The sequence below is a fragment of the Arachis hypogaea genome, chromosome 9, assembly GCF_003086295.3.
Source record: "Arachis hypogaea cultivar Tifrunner chromosome 9, arahy.Tifrunner.gnm2.J5K5, whole genome shotgun sequence".
In the NCBI taxonomy this organism is placed as follows: Eukaryota; Viridiplantae; Streptophyta; class Magnoliopsida; order Fabales; family Fabaceae; genus Arachis; species Arachis hypogaea.
The window spans coordinates 34,578,145-34,603,352 of record NC_092044.1 but is presented as its reverse complement, the minus strand read 5'-3'; the positions used below and the strand labels follow the sequence as shown (position 1 = coordinate 34,603,352).

The window sequence follows — 25,208 nt, the reverse complement described above, 5'->3', positions numbered from 1 at the left end:
AGCAGTAGGAAAGTAGGCGTCCGTGAGCCATACAGTATCTCCATATGCTTATCTGAAATTCCCACCAATGAATTTGCATAAGTATCCCTTTTATTATTTCCTTTTATTATTTGATTTTCTAAATTCCATAATTTTATCTGCCTAACTGAGATTTACAAGGTGACCATAGCTTGCTTCATACCAACAATCTCTGTGGGATCGACCCTTACTCGCGTAAGGTTTATTACTTGGACGACCCAGTACACTTGCTGGTTAGTTGAACGGAGTTGTGTCCACTCGTGCCAATTTCAAATTCCATAAAAGTACAACTTAAAGAATAGTGATCACAATTTCGTCCACCAATAAGCCTTTGGATCAAATTTACCCAAATTATCCTTATTATTTAAAACAAAATATTTGCATCCAAAGATGTGTAAGTAGTCTAAGTTTGGTGGGTAGTCTTTCCAAAGTTCATAAGAGGTTTTCTTCAAAAAATTTCTTATAATTGTTTTATTCAAAATGTGGCAAGCCGTGTTAACCGCTTCATCCCAAAGAAATTTTGGAACATTACTCTCACAAAGCATAGCTCTTGTCATCTTTTGTATGCTTCTATTTCTCCTTTCTACCACACTATTTTGTTGTGGTGTCCTTGGACAAGAGAAGTTGTGAGATATTCCAAATTCCTTACAAAAGGATTCAAATAAATTATTTTCAAATTCAGTTCCATGATCACTTCTTATAGAAGAGATTTTCAAATCCTTTTCATTTTGAATTTTCTTGCAAAAAGGTTCAAAGGCCGAAAAGGCTTCATTTTTGTGTGCAAGAAATAAAACCCAACCAAACCTAGTATAGTCATCCACAATTACTAAACCATAATGTTTACCACCTAGGCTTTGAGTTCATGTTAGACCAAATAAATCAATGTGTAGCAACTCAAGTGGTCTTTTAGTAGAGATGTCTTCCTTAGGTTTAAAAGAACTTTTTGTTTGTTTTCCCATTTGGCAAGCATCACAAGTGATGTCTTTGTCAAACTTTATCAAAAGAAGACCTCTTATTAATTTTTTCTTTACAAGTTTGTTTATTTGAAACATACTTGCATGGCCTAATCTCTTGTGCCATAACCACTTTTCAGATTCTTTAGAGTGAAGACAAGCTACATTTTGATCCTTTAATTCATCAAGAGTAAGTCCATACATATTATTAAAACGCTTGGTAACAAACATCACTTCATTTGTCTTTTCATTAAGAACACAGCATTCAAGTCTTTTGAAAGTTACTAAGTATCCTAAATTACACAACTCACTTATACTCAAAAGATTGTGCTTCAAACCACATACCAAAAGTACATCATCAATGAAAGTAGATTTCTCATTACCTACTTTTCCAACAGCAATAATTTTACCTTTACCGTCATCTCCAAAGATCACAAAATCTCCATCATACTTATTTAGTTTGATGAAGTAGGTTGACCTTCCAGTCATGTGCCTTGAACATCCACTATCCATATACCACATGTCCTTTTTGTTCTTGGATGCTAGGCATATCTGCATTATGAGTTTCAAGTAGCTTTAGGTATCCAAATTAATTTGGATCCTTTGAAGTTAATCCATCTTGGTTGCCCAAGTGCATTGAAATCACAAACAACATTGTAAACTTTGTTTCCTACAATTCTCTTTTCAATGAAGCATTGTGCATATGAGTGAACAAATTTCTTGCAATTAACACAATAATTTTCTGATGTGTATGACTAAAATTTAGATGAGCTATCATGCTGGAAATGATTAAATGATTGAAATTTTTTGGTTTTTGGAAGAGGTGTATTTCTTTTGACAAACTAATTTTTGTTATAATTATTCCTCTTTGCAAAAGCATTTTCACCAGAATTTTTGAAAATCTTTGGATTTTTTGAATATGAGGTTTTGTTGTAAAATGGTGGTTTCTTGAAGGCAACCTCATTTTTCGAAAGATATCCCAAACCTGCCCTATTTGAAGTAGGTTTGGTTCTTGGTGAAGGTTCAGTTTCACTTGTGTGAACTTCATCAAATTTCTCCTCAGGTGTGGGAACATACCCAATACCAAATTTGTTAGATGTGGTTTTTGTATTTGATGAAGAAGCCACAAATTTTATAGAGGAATTATTAAAAACTGCACTTTTCTTGATTATGTAACCTAAACCAGATTTTTCAAATAATGGTCTTTGGTTTGCAAGTAATTTGTCCAAGTTACTAGAATTTTGAGCAAATTTTGCTAAGTCACCATTTAGCCTTTTAATCATATCATTTAATCTTTCATTTTCAGCAATTAGCTCTTGTAAAGGATCCATAATGTGCTTTCCTTTTAATTTTTCAAGTTTAGATTTTAAAAATCTGTTTTCTTCAATAATGTCCAAAGCACATTTAGTTTCCTTCACTTTTTCTTTCAAAAAATCATTTTCAGCTCTTAACACATCTCTTTCAGATCTGCACTCATTGTATTTATCTAGCAACTTTGATGTATTTAAGGTGAGATCATCAATAATAGCATGTAAATTATCTATGGTCAAATCATCAATAATAGCATGTAATTATATTTTAATTATTTCATTTAGTATTAATAGTTTACTCATAGTGTATTTTTGTACAAAAATATCAAATATAATTATTAATTTAGTTTAAAGAGATAAAAAACTAAATTTGTTATTACTCAAAAATAGTTTACTATATATCAAGTAATGTGTTCATTAGTTTTTACTTTATTGTGAAAAATTATCTAGATCATAATACTAATAATAGTATATCATAGGGTTATTATTAAATGTATTAACTGAATTTTAATGTGTATAATTTATGTATTTAAAAATTATATTTGAGAATGATTTATTTAGTTTTATAATAAATAATATTTTTAAATTTGAATAATTTATTAATTAGTTTGTACTTATTATACCATATATTTAATAATTTATTAGAAAAAAATATTAATATAATAAATAAAAAATAATCTAAAAAAATATTGTTTAAAAAATTATAAAGACAAATAAACCCCTAACCAATTTAAATTTAGAGACAATTAGACCTCTATCAATTTCTAAACCTGACACATCAGCATTTTTCGTTCAGAGTTGACGGAAAAATACCCACAAGGACCGCATTGTGTGACGGAATCAGAAGACAAGAACCAAAGTTGAATAGATTTTATTTTAAAGGGCCGCGTTGTCAAATGGATAGGGCCGGGTTGGTACTTCGCTCCAAAAACAATAACAAAAAAATGAAGACTTGAAGAAAGAACCCTATTAATTCTTTTTCTTAATATAGAACAAACAGTTAGGGATAATATACTACTCTGGGAGTGAGGAGCAGTAGTTACAAACATCGACTAATAGCTAACAAACCGAACATACAGCAAAATTCAAAGCAACTTTATTCTAAAAAAAGGTAGCAACAAGAACAACTAATTAGTATTAAATAAGGATAAGATAACTAAAACACTCATTTCCTACAATCCATCTCTTTTGGTCTGGTAGCTCCTTTCACAACAATCCATTCAATAAAATTTTTCTTAGATCATATTTGTTCCCTCTCTCTCATCACCGATTCTCTTCCTCTCTCTATCTTTACCATATTTCACCCGTTGTTGCTGCCATAAAATCACATTACGATATTATCTTGGGTTAATGCTCAAATTCGTCCCTCAAAGATCACGCGATATTCATTTTCGTTCCTGAATGATTTTCTTAATCAAATTAGTCCCTGAAAGATAAACTATTAGTCAAATTAGTCCTTCCGTCAATTGAATGATGACGTGTCACGTTAAGTACCATGTGGCATGATGACGTGACACGCCACGTGGCAGAACAGTGACACGTGGCACACCACGTGACATGTCAGTGATACGTGGCATGTCACGTGTTACTTGACATAAAAAAGTTTTCTATTAGTCAAAATAGTCCTTGAAAGTTCAGACGTAAGTCATTTTCATCCCTTAAATTTTAAAAATTAGTCAAACTAGTCCTTTTATAATTTTTTTTCTTCATAAAATTATCTCTCCTTTAATTCTTCTCAAAATCTCTCTTATTCTTTTCTATTCTAAAACATTTTTCTTACATTACTACTTTTTGCTGGAATATATATATATTCCAGCAAAAAGTAGTAATGTAAGAAAAATGTTTTAGAATATGATGGTTTTCAGTGGCTAAGAGAAGGGGGGTTGAATCTTAGCCCCTTTTTCGTCCTCTGAACACTTGCTGGTCTTTGAAACAACTTCTGGAGACTATTTGATTTTTGTCTCGTCCCTAACCACGAGACTTTTATTTTTGTCTCGTCACTTAGCACGAGATATTTTTCAGTTTTATCTCCTGTGCAGTAGAAACAGAAATGAAGTAGAAGAGAGAGAATATTACACCCAGATATATCCTGGTTCAGCTGCTAAGTGCAGTGCAGCCTACATCCAGTCTCCATCACAACAATGATGGAATTTCACTATAATCTTCTTTGATTACAGACTATAAAGTGCTAACGCAACATACAAGGGGATTCTCACAGAATACATTGAAGGAGAAGAAAAACTGTTAGCTTAGGATAACCCATGCAAAACCCAACATGCAATTACCTCTAGTCGTTCCTTGGTCATCAATCTTCATCAATCCGAGCGCTCCATCCTTGACTTGCTCTCCAAGATGAATTTCTGGCCCTTGATGCTTCATGATGATGATAGCTTCATCTGCTCCAATTTTCGTCTCTTCCATCACGTAGCCACCCTAGCTACTTCCTGTGGTGGTTGAGCAGAATCAGAGACAAGTCATCCCTCCAAGGATCTTCACCTTGCTGGCCGAATCTTCTTCAACCATTTTTGGTATGGAGAAGCCAAGATCTCATCACCATATCTTACCATAAGTGATAAGAATCTCAGCTACCACATTTTTTATGTTTTCTTTTTCGTGCCATCACAGTGATGGTCTTTAGGCGTGCTTCTTCTTTTCTATGGTAGCTTGCTGTAACTTCCATGGTTGCTGAGTGAAATGACCGAAAGAGAAGCAAGTAGAGAGAGAAGTGAGAGTAAGAAAGAAAAGCAATTAAATGTGTTTGAATAAATTAATTAAAATGATTTGCTTTTACTTTCCTTTGGTTGAGTAGCGTGTAGCATTGATGATCAACATCATGTCAATCACACTTTCTCTCTCATTGTTCCAAGGTCTGCAATAACTCCAATTAATAAAATTTGGATTCCACCAAAGAGTAAAAGTGATATCCGTTGGAGCATGCAGTAACATGATCAAAGGAATGGGTTTCATTTGTTAAAAGGATAAAGCAATATTGTGCCCCATCTCTCAATTTTGAGAATAATTAAAGGAGAGAGATAATTTTATGAAGAAAAAAAAATATATAAGGACTAGTTTGACTAATTTTTAAAATTTAAGGGATGAAAATGACTTACGTCTGAACTTTCAAGGACTATTTTGACTAATAGAAAACTTTTTTATGTCAAGTAACACGTGACATGCCACTATGCCACGTGTCACTGACCTGTCACGTGACGTGCCACGTGTCACTGTTCTGCCACGTGGCGTGTCACGTCATCATGCCACATGGTACTTAACATGACACATCATCATTCAATTGACGGAATGACTAATTTGACTAACAGTTTATCTTTCAGAGACTAATTTGATTAAGAAAATCATTCAGGGACGAAAATGAATATCGCGTGATCTTTGAGGAACGAATTTGAGCATTAACCCATATTATCTTGCTTTATCCCGTCTAAAGGTACCATTTTGTCTCTAAATATCTTGCTACTTGTTGCAATCCATAGACACCAAATTGATTCAAAAATATAATTCTTTATACCTCACTTGTGCTATTAGAACTTGAGATCCATGTAAGATTGACACCTAACCTGTACAGGTACTCTTCTTCTTGTGTTAATTGGCCGGTGCTTCGCATAGCTGCAACAATCACAGACAATTGCAACATCAATTTAAAAAAACACTTTTTAAAAAGTCATTTACAAAAGAGATAGTAGTATCAGCATTAAGCTTGTACAATCAAAATCACTTGTAATTAAAACGCGAATAATGAAAATTTGATCTAAAGAATAAAAATACCCGCTAAGTTACTTTACCTTCACAATAGATTCAAACGCAAATCCCGTATCTCCTCATTCATTTTTTCTATTGCAGCAATTATTGAAAGAAAAGCTGACAAAACTAGTGAAATGAATGACTCATAAAAGGTAAGCACGCAAGGAAAATCAATTAAAAAAGAAATTAAAGAGAAAGAACACGAATCAATATGAGAAGCTTCCAGGTAACTTCATTGCTGATAGGAAAAAGGGGGTTATTTAATAATTGAAAGATTTCCTTTACCAAACACACAACACGCGCATTCTAGATTGCACAGTGGAAACGCAGAAAGACAAAAAATCACAACATGGAGAACTACGACGCGAAGTTTCTGTGCAGCTACGGCGGCGAGATCAAACGCTTCCCTAACGACACCAAGATCTCCTACGTTGGTGGCTACAACAAGATCCTCTACGTTAACCGTGGAATCGACTTCACCGCCATGCTCGCCGAACTCTCCGCCCTCTTTGACGCCGCCGGCAACATCTGCTTCAAGTACCTACTCCCCAACGATGAACTCGACGCCCTCATCTCCGTCACCGGTGACAACGACCTGAACAACATGATGCTCGAGTACGATAATCTCTACAGAGATTCCCCTAAAACCGCTCGCATGAGGCTCTTCGTCTTCCCTGGCAACCATTTCGATTTGGATCGCAATCCCGCTTCCACCGAAACCCTAAAAACCAAGAAGACAGTCAAACAAAACTCCAAAGTCAACGGCGACAGTTTAGTTGTTGTTCTTCCGCCTCCGCCAGTTGATGTTAAAACAGAGCGAAGACTTCAGAGGCGAAGACACACGCAACGGTTTCACTTCCCATCTTTGTAAAGCTCTGTCGCGAAAGCAGGTAAAGACCTTCGTGGATTTTACTGTTCAGAAGGGAAATGAGATCTCTGCTTCAATCCACCAAGCAATTGAAGAGTCATTCGTATCGGTGGTTGTGTTCTCGGAGAACTATGCTTCTTCAAAGTGGTGCTTGGAAGAGCTTGTGAAAATAATGGAGTGCTGTAAAGAAAATGGACTGGTTGCTGTTCCTGTGTTCTATAAAATAGATCGATCACATGTGCGGAAGCAGCTTGGAAGTTACAGTGAAGCATTAAAGAAGTTACAGAATAATAGCATGAAGAAGGTTCAGAAATGGAGGGAAGCTCTCACTGAAGCAGCAAATTTATCTGGGTGGGTCGCTCAAAACGGAGATACAGAGGGTTGAAGATGAAGAGAAGAAAGTATGTTGCATGTAAGAGGAAATGGATTACCTTGAGCTTTCTGATCTTTTCTTGATATGGTTGATTAGACCTCACCCTTCTTTGCTTAACCTTCTCTTTCCTTCTTCTTTCATGACTAGCCTAGGGACTAAGCTCTCTTTCTTACTTTTTCTAAGTTTAGTGATTTGAATGGGACAGAGATGAAAAGAACGTTGCTTTTGGGAGCAAGTTGGAGGGATTTGGTGAAATCGAATCAGGCTTGGATCGGATCACTTCTTATTGCCCGTTTTGATTTTTTCAGCCTTGTTTCCTTATGGGCTTTGTTTATTCATTGACCCACTAGCTTTGCTATGTTATCTTCATTTCAATTTTGGGCTGCTAAGTTTTGGCCTGCAACACATAATAAATAATTAGTAATATGCAAATATAATTAATCAACACTAATTATTTATTTTGCCCAAAAATAATGTTTGTCATCATTAATTAATTTAGTTAATTTCTTAACTCAACAATATGTTATCTAAAATATTTTTTATATAACATTTATTAAAATATATTATATAGTATAAATAATCTTTTTTTTTTTCCAAAGATAATAGGTTATATTTCATTAATTATTAAAAAATGAAATACAAAGATGTCCAAAAGTAGGACAGCATAATAAAAGGTGGGGATTTCCCAAAAATACTACACTGAAGGTATTCATCCAACGGTGCGTGGTCGAAAAACGAAGAAAAATCTTAAAGAAGAAATAATGATAAATCAAATTGAATGCATCTAAGAGCTTGTCTCATGGAGATGACGACTTAAACTGAGAGTTCTTTGGATTTCACGGAGCAACTTGATAGAGCTTGCTAGAATGGCAGACGGCATAGAAGTAGAACCTTCAAAAATCAACTGGTTGCGAGCTTTCCAACAATTCCAGCAAATGATGGCAAGCAATTGAGGATTACGGTCAGCATTCTTCAACGGGTTAAGTATCTCTGTTGATGCAGTCCACCATGTCCAAAAGTCATTAGAACTCTGAGGGGGAAGACAGTCACGAATATAGTATAAATAATCTACCTCTATGCATTGCGTGGATCTCATTTTAGTACATATATAAATATACATAAAAACTGTTTTAAAAAAAGTAAAGACTTAATTTTTTTAAAGAACACGGTTTAAAAAAAAAAGAGTAAAGACTTATGTAATCAAAATAAGCACAAGATGCATAATAATTACAAATTACAATTGCTACTATAAGCTTTTACTAAACATTTACTAGATCATGTAGCCACCAAAAGAGATCTTAGTATCACCATAAAAGCAAACATAACCTAACAAAATCACTTGTAATTAAAATGCGAAGAATGAAAATCTGGTCTAAATGAGTAATATAATGTATGTATGTATGTATATAAATACATGTCTGATGTTGCTAGCTTTTGAGTCTTGCATTCTCTTCCAGCAAGTAATTCATTTTAAGCTGCAACGCATTCTAATATACCTGAAATAATATACAGGAAAACAAAAACAAGAGTGAAGTACCAATTCGGCCCTGTCCATTTTTAAGAATGACAACGCGACTCCTCAAAATAAAATCGATCCACTTCGGTCCCTGTCTCCTGATTCCGTTATACAACGCGATTTCTGTGGGTATTTTTCCGTCAACTCTGAACGCTGACGTGTCCGGTTCAGAAATGAACAGGGGTCTAATTGTCTCTAAATTTAAATTGGTTAGGGGTTTATTTGTCTTTATAATTTTTTAAACAATATTTTTTAGATTATTTTTTTATTTATTATATTAATATTTTTTTCTAATAAATTATTAAATATATGGTATAATAAGTACAAACTAATTAATAAATTATTCAAATTTAAAAATATTATTTATTATGAAACTAAATAAATCATTCTCAAATATAATTTTTAAATACATAAATAATAAACATTAAAATTCAGTTAATACATTAATAATAATAACCCTATGATATACTATTATTAGTATTATGATCTAGATAATTTTTCACAATAAAGTGAAAACTAATGAACACATTACTTGATATATAGTAAAATATTTTTGAGTAATAACAAATTTAATTTTTTATCTCTTTAAACTAAATTAATAATTTTATTTGATATTTTTGTACTAAAATACACTATGAACAAGCTACTAATACTAAATGAAATAGTTAAAATATATAACCTTTAATGAAATTATTAAATACTAATTGAAATAATTCTATTTTTTATCTCTTTAATTGATTTTCAATATACTTAAAATTTTAATTAATCTATATTATTCTTATATTGATAAACCTTTATCAATCTATAGCTTTATCATCATATGTATTATTAATAGATTAATAATATTATTGATATTTTAAATTTATTGAGTTTATAAATGGTCTCCATCATATATTAATTATATTTTAATTATTTCATTGGCAAATGATTAGATGGTCCCAGAACGTTTGGACCATTAAATGATCTCATAACAAAACATATTTTTTAAGTTTTTTAATAACTGTTAAATAGTCTTTTTCTAATTTTAATTACAAATTAATCCCATATATTTTATTTAATTATAAAAATTATTTTTTATTTTATAAATTATTATTTTATTATTTATCTATTATGTTTATTAACAATAAAAAACAAAAAAAATAACAAATTAAATCTTTCATTGATGGTAATAACTTTTTATCAATCCCAATCGATTGATCTTTTCACAAATTTTCTCAATCAACCCATCCGAAAATTTTCTCAGATCCGAAATACCCAGAAGGAAAAAATTCAAACTTTGGTGATTGCAACTTGCCGGTGAGAGATATGTTGTGGGGCGAGAATATACATGTTATGCATGTGCCTGGTTCTTGTGGTGATTGCCATTGGTTTTCTCTTTGGCTTCGGAGTTTTCAAGGACGGATTTCAGAAGCTGAAGGACAGTATTAGTTACTGCGATGATTGTGGTGGTGGAGGTGAAAGTGGAAGACCTTTTTGCGATGATTGAATTGGAATATGCCATTAATCACGTATAAATTTTAAAATATAACCAATAGATTGAATTCTCATAATCAATCGATTGAATTAAATAAATTCAAATTGTTTTGATGAGACCAATCGATTAATTTTTGGGCAAACCATATCGCTTTGCAACTTTCAATCGATTGTTTTGTGATAACCTGAAGTCTAATCGATTGAGTTATTGGAAACTTGAAATTCAATCGATTGTTTTGTTAATCCAATCGATTGATTTTTTAAGAAACATGATTTTACAATCCTCGACGGATGTAACGGATCAAAGATAAACTTTTAATCGATTGGAATTGCCAAAATGTTATTACGATCAATGGAAGATCTAATTCTTTATTGTTTTTGTTTTTTATTGTTAATGAACATAATAGATAAATGATAAAATAATAATTTATAAAAAAATAGTTTTTATAATTAAATAAAATATATGGGGTTAATTTGTAATTAAAATTAGAAAATGACTATATAGCAATTATTAAAAAATTTAAAAAACATGTTTTGTTATGAGACCATTTAATGGTCCAAATGTTCTGGGACCATCGAATCCAGTGCCTATTTCATTTAGTATTAGTGGTTTACTCATAGTGTATTTTTGTACAAAAATATCAAATAAAATTATTAATTTAGTTTAAAGAGATAAAAAATTAAATTTGTTATTACTCAAAAATATTTTACTATATATCAAGTAATATGTTCATTAGTTTTCACTCTATTGTAAAAAATTATCTAGATCATAATACTAATAATAGTATATCATAGGGTTATTATTATTAATGTATTAACTGAATTTTAATGTGTATAATTTATGTATTTAAACATTATATTTGAGAATGATTTATTTAGTTTCATAATAAATAATATTTTTAAATTTGAATAATTTATTAATTAGTTTGTATTTATTATATCATATATTTAATAATTTATTAGAAAAAATATTAATATAATAAATAAAAATAATCTAAAAAAATATTGTTTAAAAAATTATAAAGACAAATAAACCCCTAACCAATTTAAATTTAGAGACAATTATACTTCTATCCATTTTTAAATCTGACACGTTAGCATTTTTCGTTCAGAGTTGACGGAAAAATACCCACAGAGACCGCATTGTGTGACGGAATCAGGGGACAAAGACCAAAGTTGGATAGATTTTATTTTGAAAGGTCGCGTTGTCAAATGGATAGGATCGGGTTGATATTTCACTCCAAAAACAATAACAAAAAATGAAGACTTGAACCGAAAAACAAAGAACCCTATTAATTCTTTTTCTTAATATAGAACAAACAGTTAGGGATAATATACTACTCTGGGAGTGAGGAGCAGTAGTTACAAGCATTGACTAATAGCTAACAAACCGAATAGCAACAAGAACAACTAATTAATATTAAATAAGGATAAGATAACTAAAATACTCATTTCCTACAATCCATCTCTTTTGGTTTGGCAGCTCCTTTCACAACAATCCATTCAATAAAATTTTTCTTAGATCATATTTGTTCTCTCTCTCTCATCACCGATTCTCTTCCTCTCTCTATCTTTACCATATTTCACCCGCTGTTGCTGCCATAAAATCACATTACGATATTATCTTGCTTTATCCCGTCTAAAGGTACCATTTTGTCTCTAAATATCTTGCTACTTGTTGCAATCCATAGACACTAAATTGATTCAAAAATATAATTCTTTATACCTCACTTGTGCTATTAGAACTTGAGGCCCATCTAAGATTGACACCTAATCTGTACAGAGTACTCTTCTTCTTGTGTTAATTGGCCGGTGCTTCGCATAGTTGCAACAATCGCAGACAATTGCAACATCAATTTAAAAAAACACTTTTTAAAAAGTCATTTACAAAAGAGATAGTAGTATCAGCATTAAGCTTGTACAATCAAAATCACTTGTAATTAAAACGCGAATAATGAAAATTTGATCTAAAGAATAAAAATACCCGCTAAGTTACTTTACCTTCACAATAGATCCAAACGCAAATCCCGTATCTCCTCATTCATTTTGTCTATTGCAGCAATTATTGAAAGAAAAGCCGACAAAACTAGTGAAATGAATGACTCATAAAAGGTAAGCACGCAAGGAAAATCAATTAAAAAAGAAATTAAAGAGAAAGAACACGAATCAATATGAGAAGCTTCCAGGTAACTTCATTGCTGATAGGATTAAAGAAGTTACAGAATAATAGCATGAAGAAAGTTCAGAAATGGAGGGAAGCTCTCACTGAAGCAGCAAATTTAGCTGGGTGGGTCTCCAGCTCCTGTAGGTAAACAAACTAACGATGTACTTATTAATTGTAAATTGAGAAATCTCTATTCAGATGATTAATTATAGCATGCGATAATTGTTTAACTTTTAGTTCAAGTTTGTTTAATGCTGATTTGGTTATACCGTATGCAGGAAATATAATTTGCTCCTTATGTATTTTTCCTTCGAACTATTGTAGGGATGAGTCTGAGCTCATTCAAAAGATTGTGAAAGACGTTTTGCAGAAGCTGATTGATCACAACCCACCGAATGATATTAAAAGTTTTGTAGGTATTGACGGAAATCTTAAAGCTATAGATTCGTCGCTAAGAGAAGTCCTTGAAGTCCAAACAAGAATGATTGGGATTTGGGACATGGGTGGGATAGGAAAGACCACTCTAGCAAAACTTGTATTCGAGAAATACTCTTATCAGTATGAAGGGTCCTGCTTCTTGGAAAATGTTAGAGAAAGATCCGAAAAATATGGACATGCGCTACATGAATTACGCAATGAACTTTACTCAGAGTTGTTGCAGGAAAATAATTGCAAAGACAGCACAAGAATATCCACCAATGCTAAGGAAAGGCTCCGCAGTCAAAGAAATTTCATAGTTCTTGATGACGTGAGTTGTTCAAAGCAATTAAAATACCTTGTTGGGGAGCATCAATGTTATGGTCCAGGTAGTAAGATCATTGTCACAGCTACAGACAAGAGTGTATTTGCTCAATGGGAAGATGAAGAAATATATGAGATGAAGGTGTTAAATTCTAAAGACTCCCTTACATTGTTTAGCTTGAATGCATTCAATCAAGACCATCCGAAAATGGGATATGAAAAGCTATCATGGGAAGCAGTTAAATATTGTGAAGGTTTACCATTAGCTTTAAAAGTATTGGGTTCTTTTCTTCGTTCCAAGAGTGAAACTGAATGGGATAGTGCATTGCAAAACATCAAGAAGATTCCTGATGCACCAATTCAAAATGTATTAAGGTTGACTTATGATGCATTAAATTATGAGGAGAGAGAAATTTTTCTAGACATTGCATGTTTTTTTAAGGGATTCCTTAAAGAACACGTAGTTAGTCTGTTAGAAAGTTGTGGCTTCGATGCAGCTAATGGCATGAGGTCCCTTCATGAAAAGTCTCTAATAGCTATATCTGATAATTCTCTGAGGATGCATGACTTGATCCATGAAATGGCTTTGGAAATTGTTCGCAAAGAATCTATCAAAAATCCTGAATATCGTAGCCGTTTGTGGGACTATAATGATATCAGGGATGTTTTGGGAAACAACAAGGTAAGGGATATACAATTGTTTTCAGGAAGACTATTTAGTGGAATACGTATATACCTTGTTGAATTCTTGGACACTATTTTGATTTGACTTATTTTGTCTCTTTTGTTTATCAGGGAACCGATGCAATTGAAAGCATAATGTTAGATATGTCTCATATAGATGATCTACAGTTGAGTGTTGACACATTCAAAAAGATGTCTAGATTAAGATTGCTCAAATTGTATGACTCGTCAGAGAAGAATGGTAAATTAAGTAATCTGCAGCTTCCTATAGGGTTGAAGCCATTAAGGTACTTTGAATGGCATGCGTACCCTTTGCCGACTCTGCCGTCAAACTTTTGTCCCGAGAAGCTTGTTACCCTCCGTATTCAGAACAGTCAACTTAAAAGACTATGGGATGGAAAGCAGGTTTGTACATATACATAGTATATGCTTTTTTATCTTTTTGCTTGAAAATGGTTGTGATTTCCTCCCTTCTCTAATGATTTGCCTTTGTGATGTCTCCATTTGATTTGTCGCAGAATCTTGTGGATTTAGAGGAAGTAGATCTAACTGGGTGCCAAAAGTTGGTAGAACTCCCAGATCTCTCTAAAGCAAAAAATCTTAAAAGTGTACATCTGTCCAACTGTAGAAGTTTGGCCCATGTCCATCCATCTATTTTATCACTTGGCAAGCTTGAGCTTTTGGATCTATTGAATTGCATTAAACTTGAAATGCTTGGAAACAAGAAGCATTCAAGATCTCTTAAGCACCTGTGCGTTTGTGGCTGCTCAAATTTGATAGAATTTGCTCTATCTTCAGAAGAAATAGAATACTTGGATTTAAGCCACACTGGCATCAAAGTATTGCACCCATCCATTGGGCGTTTCACCAAAGTGAAAGAGATATCTCTTTGTGGGATAAGACTTAAGAATCTTCCAGACGGGTGGTCTCGCTTGAAATCTCTTGAGAAACTTTCGCTCTTTAAATGTGGAAGGGTGGTTTCCAAGCAGAAATTACATGATATATTTGATGGCTTGCAATCATTGCAAAACCTGTCTCTGGTGAACTGTGATAGTCTATTTGAACTCCCTGGAAATGTCGGCCGCTTATCATCGTTACAAAAGTTACAGTTGGATGGAAGCCATGTGGAGACTTTGCCTGGGAGCATCAAGCATCTTCCAAATCTGAAAACACTCTCATTAATAGGTTGTAAGATGCTTCAATATTGGCCAGAGCTTCCTCCATCCATTCGACATTTGAAGGCCCTAAACTGCACATTGCTGCAAAAAGTAGCATTTGGTTTATTTAGTTATGAGCTACAAGAAGAAAAACGCGTAAGTATTTCGTTGCAGAATTGTGTGAATTTGGATGTGGAGAACTGTATTTATTCATTCCTTCAACATGTAAGAAAACAGGCATATGAATGTGAATTTAGGAGGAGAGGAGTAGGAAGAGAAAACATTGTAGTTTGGAGAAGTGACTTCTTTAAAATTTGTTACCCGGACTCCAGAGTACCAGAGTGGTTCACATATCGGGCAGTGGGGTCTTCTATTACTTTTGAAGTTGCTCCTCCTTCCAGTTACTATTTTGGTTCGCTTCTCTGCATTGTTCTCTCTTCGCACAGTTTGGATTTCGAGCTTGATATTAAATGCAGATGCTACTTGGAAGATGGAAAAATGCACAAGTATTCGCTTGGCATATTATTTTTAAGTCACGTTCCAGTGGAAGGGCATTCAGATCATGTTTATATGACGTATAACTTCAACGGAATCTTCGATGTGATCAAGCTGGACCAATTGAATAATAAGATTGCCTCCTCCGGACATAAACCAAAACTCACCTTTGAATTCTTTGTTAGCAGTGGCATGGCTCGGGGAAAAAAAGATTTAAATTTGTTGATCAAAGAGTGTGGTGTCTATCCGTTAAATGACTCCAATAATTGCGTGGAATAGATAATCTTTTGGTGTTGGGGGATATATAACAATAGGTGAGACCACTGAATTGTGGGGTGTTGGAGTTGGAAGTTCCAATTTGCAATGACTGTACTCTCCCGCAAAGATAAAGGAGTTCGGCTAAATGTGTAAAGACACCCTTCTTTCTTTCAATTTTATATTTGGTCTATTGAATGGCCTATTTGACAAGATGACTCTGTGTTAAATTTAACAGTAAATAAATTTCAAAAAATTATATGATTGAAGATTTTAAAGTTTTAATACAATGTGTTATTGAAATATATCATAAAAAACGTATATTGAAATTTTATTTTATTTATTGTTTATAAAATGCATTCTTGAGGTAATAATTAACAACATATTTCAATTATTCAAGTTTTAAAAAAAAATCAGTTATTGTAATAATTTGATTTGACATGAACTATTATAAGCCAAGGAGAGGTTACCTTGCATGAGGCCTCTAAATATTTATGTATGATCTTTGTTTTGTTTTGTTTTTTTGTTTTTTTTGTTTTTGCCTCCCCCAATTATGCTTTGCACGTAGAGAGCTCTTAAGGACGTGTTTTCAAATTTTGTTTTGTTTTGGTAGATATACAGGTCCAGGTCTGGTAGCTCTCCCCCTCCTCCAACACTCACATTTCTCTCTTTTTTATTTTTATTTTTGTTATTATCTTTTAATGTTTCTAAACTCTAATAATTATTGTTGGAAGTCAAAGAAAAGCTTTTATTAAGTCTTATCTTCCTCCTATTTTTGTTACTGATATAGTGAATATTGTTCTTTGATTTTTTTTCCTCTTTTTTTTTTTTTTTTTTTTATATATATCGTTAAATGAAAGTACAATAGCAAGGTTTCTGTCACAAATGAGATTGTGCACATTGCACAATGAATCAATTGGGGTGACTGTAGCGGCTGAGGAGGAGCACCAAGATTAAGTATTCAAGATTTAAAATAAAAGTTATATACTTTGTTGGCTTTTAATTTTAAAATATTGGTGTCTATCTTTTGCTTTTTCCTTTTTTCTCAACAGTAAATTGCAAGATCTTGGTACTTTCTTTATGATTTATCTTTATTAAATGATTTCAACAAAATATGTATTCATCATATATTTTATGTTTTTCAAACTAATATGTAACATCGGCAGAGATCCATTTTACTTCATTGTCATTTGTGCAAAATTTTACATTGTTCATCATCATATATTTTATTTTTTCAAAAAGTAACGTTTATTATCACTAGACATTAATTTTAGTTCATTTTTCACTATACAAATTTACAGTTATCGAGTTACCCCAAAAAGGACTATACAATTCTACCGTGCAAAAACTAGTCAACTCATGCATAAACTCTTATTTTGCCGAATGAAATAAATAATTTATTTAATCATTCTTAACGTAATTAATATATTTCACACATTAGATTTGATTTTGAAGTCAATTCAATTTTTGCACAATTATTACACGAGATTTAATTTATAAATAAATAAACTCAAGTCAGGTCAATTTATTTTCAAAATTTAGTCAGTACAACACTACCATAAAGAGTCTACAGGCTGCTCTGCTGCTCTCTTCTCTGGGTTCTCTTCTCAAAAGGTTGAAGCAGGAAGCTCTTAGCCTCATCCAGATGTCCTCCTGTTCTTGCGTTTTTCACTTGCCTAGACCCACAAGCCACAACCACACCCAAGAATTGGCAGCACCACTAGTGCGGCCCGGAGTTATTGCTGGAGAATACAACTGATGGTGTCTCTGGTACTCCCCCTAGATTGTGTGGTCACCTTAGGGAAGACAACCGATCACAGCACCACCCAAAACTGCAGCATTGCTGGCTCTTCATTGGTTCGTTCTTTCATCTCCATTTTCTCTGACTATGCCACTTTTTTATTCTTTTATTTTTTGTTCCTAGGAAATAATTGATCAGTTTATGAACTTTATGTGAAAAACTGCATGCCTTTTCATTCGTATTGTCAACTTAATCTTGTTCTATATTTGTGTATATTGATTAATTTGATTTGTCCATGTATATATCATTTTTGTATTCATCATTTCTGGTTTGGCATCTTATTCGGTGCTGTATCTATTTGTGGCTGTATCTATTTGCAGGCCCTTAGAATGGCATCAAGGTGTAGCTGCGACGGAAAAGGAGTTTTTCTTTGAATCTTTGTGTGATTAGAAGTTAAAACATATAATTTCTTTTTGAAATAATAAGTTCAATTGTTTTTCTTATTCTTATGATCTAATTATCCTTCGTTCTGCAATTATGACATTTTAGATTGAAAATATTTTGTTTGGTGATTCTTGCAGCTTCATATTTAAATATTGCCATATCAAAACGTGGGTGTTAGGAAATTATTTTAATTTTTTAATTTACTAGTGTTAAACCCGTGCATCCTTATCTTTTAATTTGTCATGGTAAATCGAAAATAATATTTTACAATTATAAATTTTTCAAGTTTAGTATAATACTATCATCGTTATTATATAATAAATGTACTTAATATATTGTTTTATCTTTATTTAAAGTAAAAAGCAAATAAAATAGTTTAAAATCTATTATATTCTTGAGTTATAGGGAAAGAGACATGAAAAAATAAGAACATATATATATATATATATATATATATATATATATATATATATATATATATATATAACTGTCCTATATGCGATAATAATTTACCACATAGTAAAATATCTTGGTTTTCAATGTTTTTTTCCTCATATATAGTATCCCATCAGCCAATAATGTATAAGTTACATTCTAAATACGATTTAGTTTGTTAACACTATTAGATATCAACAGCATCACAAACAGTTTTTTCAATTGATGACCAAAGCTCATTAATAGCTGCAATGAATTTTCTATCGTCAAGCAATAGTCCCATAAAATAGGCAATAGTCCCATAAAATAAAAACTATCTTGGAAGCTAGGATATGTAATTCCATTAACTGTCCTATTCGTATGTTGTGCAATTTTTTTTGAATAATCACAAAATTCTCATATAGTAGATATCACATGTACCCGGTAAAATATAGTTTTATCTCCCGATAAAATATTCTCTTTTGTATGGATATCATTTCCTTTCTCTTATATTATAAATAAATTGATTTGAAAACTCAGCATACATTAAAGTTTGATCTACTTCAAATATTTTGTTGACCTCCATCTATACTAAAAACATCGTACCTTTCTCTTTCTCTTAATCCATGATTTTTTCAAGATTGTCATCGTATTTAAAGATGATATTTTGTTTTCCAGATAAATAAAAGGTAAATAATTTATTTGCTAAAGTTTTCCATACAGCCTCCCGTGTAGACAAATACCCACAATCATAAAATTATTTAATCTCATAATACGATTTTTTTAAATATACTTTATCTTTTATATTTTTAATTCTAATATACCAATAATAATTTTAAATAAAAAATAAAAAATATTTATTCACCAAAAATAATTTTTTTCTCAACAAATTAAAATTCTTCAAGCACAAAAAAATTTAATATAACAAAAATATTTATAATAAAATAAAATTAAAATAACAATCTAAATAGAAAATACAAAAATAAATAAATTTAAATTTATAGAATAACATCTTAAAATAAATCTAAATAAATAAATTTATATTAAAGTCAATATTAAAATTCCTAAATTTTACTTTACTCATCTAATATGTATAAGTGTTTATATTAAAAAAAACTAATTATAACTTAAAAAATAACAACAAAAAAAATTATACCAAACTATATTCATATATGTTTTATATTTTAAAATGTAAAAATTAACAAATTCATAAAATTTTAAACACACTTTATAAATTATTTTTTATTAAAGCAATAGTTACAATTTAAAAATTAATAATTAATTAATTATTTTATTATATAAAGATAAAATGACGTAAAGTATTTTTTTAAAGTATGTTTATTTTTTATATTTTTAATATTAATATATCAATAATATTTTAAATAAAAAATAGAAAAAATATTTATTTTCAGCAAAAACAAATTTTTTTAACAAATTGAAATTCTTCAAGTACAAAAAAAATTAATATTATAATTTTTTTAACAAAATAAAATTAAAATAACAATTTAAATACAAAATACTAAAATAAATAAATTCGAACATATAGAATGAAATCTTGAAATAAATGCCAATAAATAAACTTACAATAAAGTTAATATTAAAATTTATAGATTTCGTTTTACTCATTTATTATGTGTAAGTGTTTATATTTAAAAAATAATACTTGATTATCCATCATTGACTTCTCTTAGCAAATTCATGAATCGAGACACAGGAGCCCTCTTAACCGAGGAATGTATTTTTTGAAAATTTTTTTAAAAATTTTAATTTATGAACAAATAACTTAAAATTAAAAAATAACAATTTAAACAAATAATAATAATTTATGATTTAAAAGAGTAATTTGTAAATAATTTAAAATTTAAAAAATAACAAATTAAGCAAATAATTTAAAATTTAAAAAATAACCACCTAAATAAAATAACTTATAATTTAAAAAATAACAACCTAAACAAAACAACTTAAACAAATAACTTAAATTTAAAAAGTAACAACATCTTGATGATTCTCTCATGCAAGCTTCTGTCTCTCTCTCATAATAATTCCGTGGAATCAATGGATGAAACCCAAGAAAGCGTATACTATATATATACACGATAACTGTTCATATCCTGGGTCGAACTGACCAACCCGGAATGTTTAGTGACAAGGCGACCGATCTCTTCAGGTCAGACTATCCGACCTCTTCTCAAAGAGGTCGGCCAAATCGACAGGAAAGCCCAATAAAGGGCCCAAATAGAGGAACACGACCCAAATCCAGAGGCAATCCCAGCCTACAGAGATAAAGGTGGTTCCGTTGAAGATAAGCTGACCTCACCCAAAGATAAGATAAGATAAGATAAGATAACTAACTTATCTTATCTAGAAAGGTCACTTCTCACCATTATAAATACACTGGAGCACCCAGGTATAACTCTTACTCTGATTCTACTCAATACCTGCTTAATACCCTTGCTAACTTAAGCATCGGAGTCCCTTGCAGGTACCCCCCACCCTCCGGGGACAGAGGAATCAGAATTACCATCAAGTCCAACAAGTCGGACACAACAGCTCCGGCCGTCTCCCACCAGCCGGACACATTAGCACCGACCAGTACAGAAGATCTCATCCGAGATCGACCTCCAGTTTCTGGTAACCCCCAGAACATTGGCGTCGTTGCCGGGGAACCTGGAAGTCATCCCATCACCATGGCAGACGACCATGACAACGACCACGATTCAGGTTTGGAGGATCGGACACCGCACAAAAACGCGGGTGTCACGCTGCAAAACACTTCGGAAACCAACAAAGACAAAGACTCACCAAATTCAGGGGCTATAGAAGCGCTCCTGGATCGCCTAAAATAACTGGAAAAAGAAACCCAACAACAACGGGAAATTGGAATAGATTTCCAAAGAGAGGTGCGGCGACGTCGGGAGTTGGAAGAAAAACTACAGCAATTGGAAGCCGATCTCAAATCAAAAGCCCCCCGGGCTAATCCCAAGAAAAATTCACGTAAAGAACAAGACCCGTTCACTAGGAAAATCATGAAAACCAAAATTTCAAAAGACTTCAAACTCCCGGATATGACCCTGTATGATGGCACCACGGACCTAACCATCACCTCAGCAACTTCAGAAGTAGAATGTACCTCACTGACGCCCCAGATGCTGTTCGCTGCAAGGCTTTTCCATCAACTCTCACAAAGACAGCGATCCGATGGTTCGACAACCTACCCCCAAAGTCCATCTCAAGCTTTGATGACTTAGCTAAAAAATTCCTAGCCAGATTCTCCATTCAGAAAGATAAAGCCAAGCACGCCCCTAGTTTACTAGGGATCAAACAAGGAGATCGGGAGAGCCTCCGCAGCTACATGGAGAGATTCAACAAAACATGCATGGACATACAAAGTTTACCAACGGAGGCCTCCATCATGGGACTCATCAATGGCCTACGAGAGGGACCTTTCAGCCAATCTATATCAAAAAAGTACCCGACCTCCTTAGACGAAGTGCAGGAGCGGGCAGAAAAGTATATCAACATGGAGGAAAATGCTTGGTTAGGAGAAACCTCAAAATCGGGGGCCTCCTACCGAGACAAAGACAAGGAATCCAAAAGAAAAGAAGATCGACAAGGGGAGAAAATCAAAAAATACCATACCTACACCCCTCTCAGGGCATCCCTGGTCGAGATATACAAAGAAGTCTGCCATACGGAAAAAATCCCCCCAGCACGGCCACTTAAAGGCAAAAAGGGAGGAGGAAACCGAAAGGAATATTGTGAATACCATCGAGTCCGAGGACACTCCACAAACGAATGCTTCGACCTAAAAAACATCATAGAAAAATTGGTGAGAGAAGGAAAATTAGATCGATTCCTGGCCACCCGAGATGATGATCAAAGAAAGAGACGAAGGGATGAAGATACCGAACGAACAGAACGATCACCTCGGACACCAGAAAGACATGTCCACATGATACACGGCGGATTCACAGTAGGTGGGATCTCCAAATCCTCTCGCAAAAGATATCTCAAAGAAGTATATCATGTCGAAGGAGAGGAGAAAGCACTCAATATGCCGGCAATTACATTCACTAAAGATGACGCATCTAGTATCATCACAGGACACGATGATCCCATGGTTATCACCATCATATTGGCAAACGCCAACCTACACTGCACCTTAATAGACCAAGAGAGTTCTGCCGACATCTTATTCAAAACAGCCTTTGATAAACTCGGCTTGGAAGAAAAAGAACTTAAAGCATATCCAAATAGCCTGTTTGGGTTAGGAGATACCCCGGTTCGACCACTCGGATACATACCACTACATACAACCTTCGGAAAAGGGGACCAATCCAAGGACCCTCAAAATAGACTACATCGTAGTCGATGTAAGTTCAGCCTACAATGCTCTCATAGGACGGACAACACTCAACCAACTCGGCGCAATAATCTCAACCCCACACCTATGTATGAAGTTTCCAACCCCAAAAGGGATAGCCATGATAAAAGCAGATCAAAAGACGGCACGTCGCTGTTATAACGAAAGCCTAAACCTCAGAGGCAAAGGAGAAGAGTTCCATACAATCGAGCTGGGTGGAGTTCATCGATGAGAAGAACTTTGTCCCCAGCCAGAAGGCGAGATAGAAAAGATTCAGATCGGGGACACCCCGGAAAAAACAACCAATATCGGCACAATCCTAAAAGGAGACTTAAAAGAATTACTAATACAATTCTTGCGAGACAACGTCGATCTCTTCGCGTGGAAAGCCGCAGACATGCCAGGTATCGACCCTAAGCTAATGTGTCACAAGTTGGCGGTCTACCCAGGTTCTCGACTGGTGCAGCAGAGACGAAGAAAACTTGGGCCAGAGCGATCCCAAGCTGTGGACGAGCAAGTACAGGCACTACTGGAAGCCGAATTCATAAGAGAAGTCAAATACCCGCTATGGCTAGCCAACGTTGTCTTGGTGAAAAAATCAAATGGGAAGTGGCGAATGTGCACCGATTACACCGATCTCAACAAGGCTTGTCCAAAAGATCCATACCCACTCCCAAGTATTGACGCTCTAGTAGATGCTTCCTCTGGATACAAATATCTCTCGTTTTTGGACGCATACTCGGGGTACAATCAAATCCCCATGTATCCACCAGATCAAGAAAAGACCTCGTTCCTAACACCGAAAGCAAACTACTGCTACATCCTGATGCCTTTCGGTCTCAAGAACGCAGGAGCTACTTATCAAAGGCTAATGAATAAAGTCTTCTCAGATCACATCGGAAAAATCATGGAAGTTTATGTGGACGACATGTTGATAAAGACACAAAGCGAAGATACATTATTATCTGACCTGACTCAAGTGTTTTACACTATAAGGAAGCACAACATGCGGCTCAATCCCTCAAAATGCACCTTCGCAGTAGAAGCAGGCAAATTCTTAGGCTTCATGCTCACACAAAGAAGAATTGAAGCAAATCCAGACAAATGTCAAGCCATACTCAATATGAAGAGCCCAACTTGTGTCAAAGAAGTACAACAACTCAACGGGAGGTTGGCCGCCCTATCCCGATTCTTAGCAGGAGCTGCGATAAGATCTCTCCCCTTTTATGCTACTTTAAGAAAGGGAAAACAGTTCGAATGGACGACAGAATGTGAGCAGGCTTTCCAAGACTTCAAGGAGTTCTTAGGACGGCCACCTATCCTATCTCGACCACAAGAAGGAGAACCGCTCATATTATACCTCGTAGTAGGGAGCCGGGCAATAGCCTCAGCACTAGTTAGAGAAGACGAACATGGGCAACAACCCGTCTACTTCATTAGCAAAGCGCTACAGGGATCCGAGCTGAACTACCAGAAAATAGAAAAATTTACCTATACCCTCATTCTAACATCTCGACAACTCCGCCCGTACTTCCAGGCTCACACCATTAAGGTTCGAACTAACCAGCCCATAAAAAGAATATTGCAGAAAACAGATCTGGCAGACAGAATTCTACAATGAGCAGTCGAGTTGTCAGAATTTGACCTCCAATATGAAGCTCGGACAGCCATCAAATCACAGTATCAGGCCGACTTTATCGCAGAATTCACAGATGCCCTAGAAACCCCCCACAGAATGGAATCTTTACGTGGACGGTTCTTCAAATAAAACTGGAACCGGCGCAGGCGTGATAATAGAAAGCGACCAAGGAACCCAAGTTGAGCTCTCCCTCAAGTTTAGGTTCCTGGCCTCAAACAACCAAGCAGAATATGAAGCATTATTAGCTGGCTTGAAGCTAGCTACAGAGGTCGGAGCTCAAAAACTCAACATTTACAGTGATTCACAAGTGGTCACATTACAAATAACAGGGAGCTACCAAGCCAAAGATCCAATCATGAAAAAATATTTGGACAAAACCAAGGAACAGCTCGGACAAATCGAGGAGTATAAAATCTGCCACATACCCCGCGAACAAAATGCCCGAGCTGATGCACTCTCAAAACTAGCTAGCACCAAACCAGGGGGGCAACAATAGGAGCCTCATCCAGGAAATGTTACAAAACCCGTCAATCTCGGAAGAAGAAAAAGTCCTGACTATAACAACTCAGGACCAAGGATGGATGACCCCCATAATCAACTACCTCAAAACAGGAACGCTCCCCGCAGAAGAAAATGAAGCAAAGAGGTTAAAAAGGGAGGCACAGTACTACACCATCATAAACAACATCCTGTATAAAAGAGAAATCTCAACACCTTTACTAAAATGCGTGCCGACCTCCAACACATGGGAAGTGCTAGAAGAAATACACGGCGGCATTTGTGGCAATCATCTCGGAGCACGAGCTCTTGCCAAAAAAGTATTCCGTGCGGGATTTTATTGGCC

General features: G+C 34.0%; 1 protein-coding gene and 1 long non-coding RNA gene across 4 annotated transcripts; one reads left to right on the top strand and one right to left on the bottom strand.

The window, feature by feature from the left end:
* Window positions 1-3,355: 3,355 nt before the first annotated feature.
* Window positions 3,356-7,541, bottom strand: LOC140175313 (uncharacterized). The gene is made up of 2 exons (XR_011865657.1): window positions 7,337-7,541; window positions 3,356-5,902 (listed from the first exon to the last, which is right to left on the bottom strand). It is a non-coding gene; the product is annotated as an uncharacterized lncRNA (long non-coding RNA).
* Window positions 7,542-11,750: 4,209 nt separating this feature from the next.
* On the top strand, window positions 11,751-18,007 carry LOC112710846 (disease resistance-like protein DSC1). Of its 3 annotated transcripts, XR_003157053.3 has the most exons (7): window positions 11,761-11,912; window positions 12,327-12,575; window positions 12,756-13,854; window positions 13,968-14,261; window positions 14,375-15,915; window positions 16,624-17,620; window positions 17,885-18,007. XR_003157053.3 is itself a non-coding variant. In XM_072202890.1 (5 exons), the coding sequence occupies exons 2-5, from the start codon at window positions 12,439-12,441 to the stop codon at window positions 15,785-15,787; spliced, it is 2,943 nt and encodes a 980-aa protein (XP_072058991.1). In that variant the 5' UTR covers window positions 11,751-11,912; window positions 12,327-12,438; the 3' UTR covers window positions 15,788-16,068. The 3 variants fall into 3 exon arrangements, 1 of the variants encoding a protein (XP_072058991.1); XR_011865655.1 differs by lacking the exon at window positions 11,761-11,912 and having other exon boundaries at window positions 12,439-12,575; window positions 12,710-13,854; XM_072202890.1 differs by lacking the exons at window positions 16,624-17,620; window positions 17,885-18,007 and having other exon boundaries at window positions 11,751-11,912; window positions 14,375-16,068.
* The last annotated feature ends 7,201 nt before the right edge of the window (window positions 18,008-25,208 follow it).

Excerpts from the sequence above, each read along its gene's own strand:
- LOC112710846 (XM_072202890.1), top strand. The coding sequence starts at position 12,439 with ATGAGAAGCTTCCAGGTAACTTCATTGCTGATAGGATTAAAGAAGTTA. Across the intron at positions 13,855-13,967 it reads ATGTTTTGGGAAACAACAAG|GGAACCGATGCAATTGAAAG; the intron begins GTAAGGGATATA and ends TTTGTTTATCAG. Across the intron at positions 14,262-14,374 it reads GACTATGGGATGGAAAGCAG|AATCTTGTGGATTTAGAGGA; the intron begins GTTTGTACATAT and ends GATTTGTCGCAG.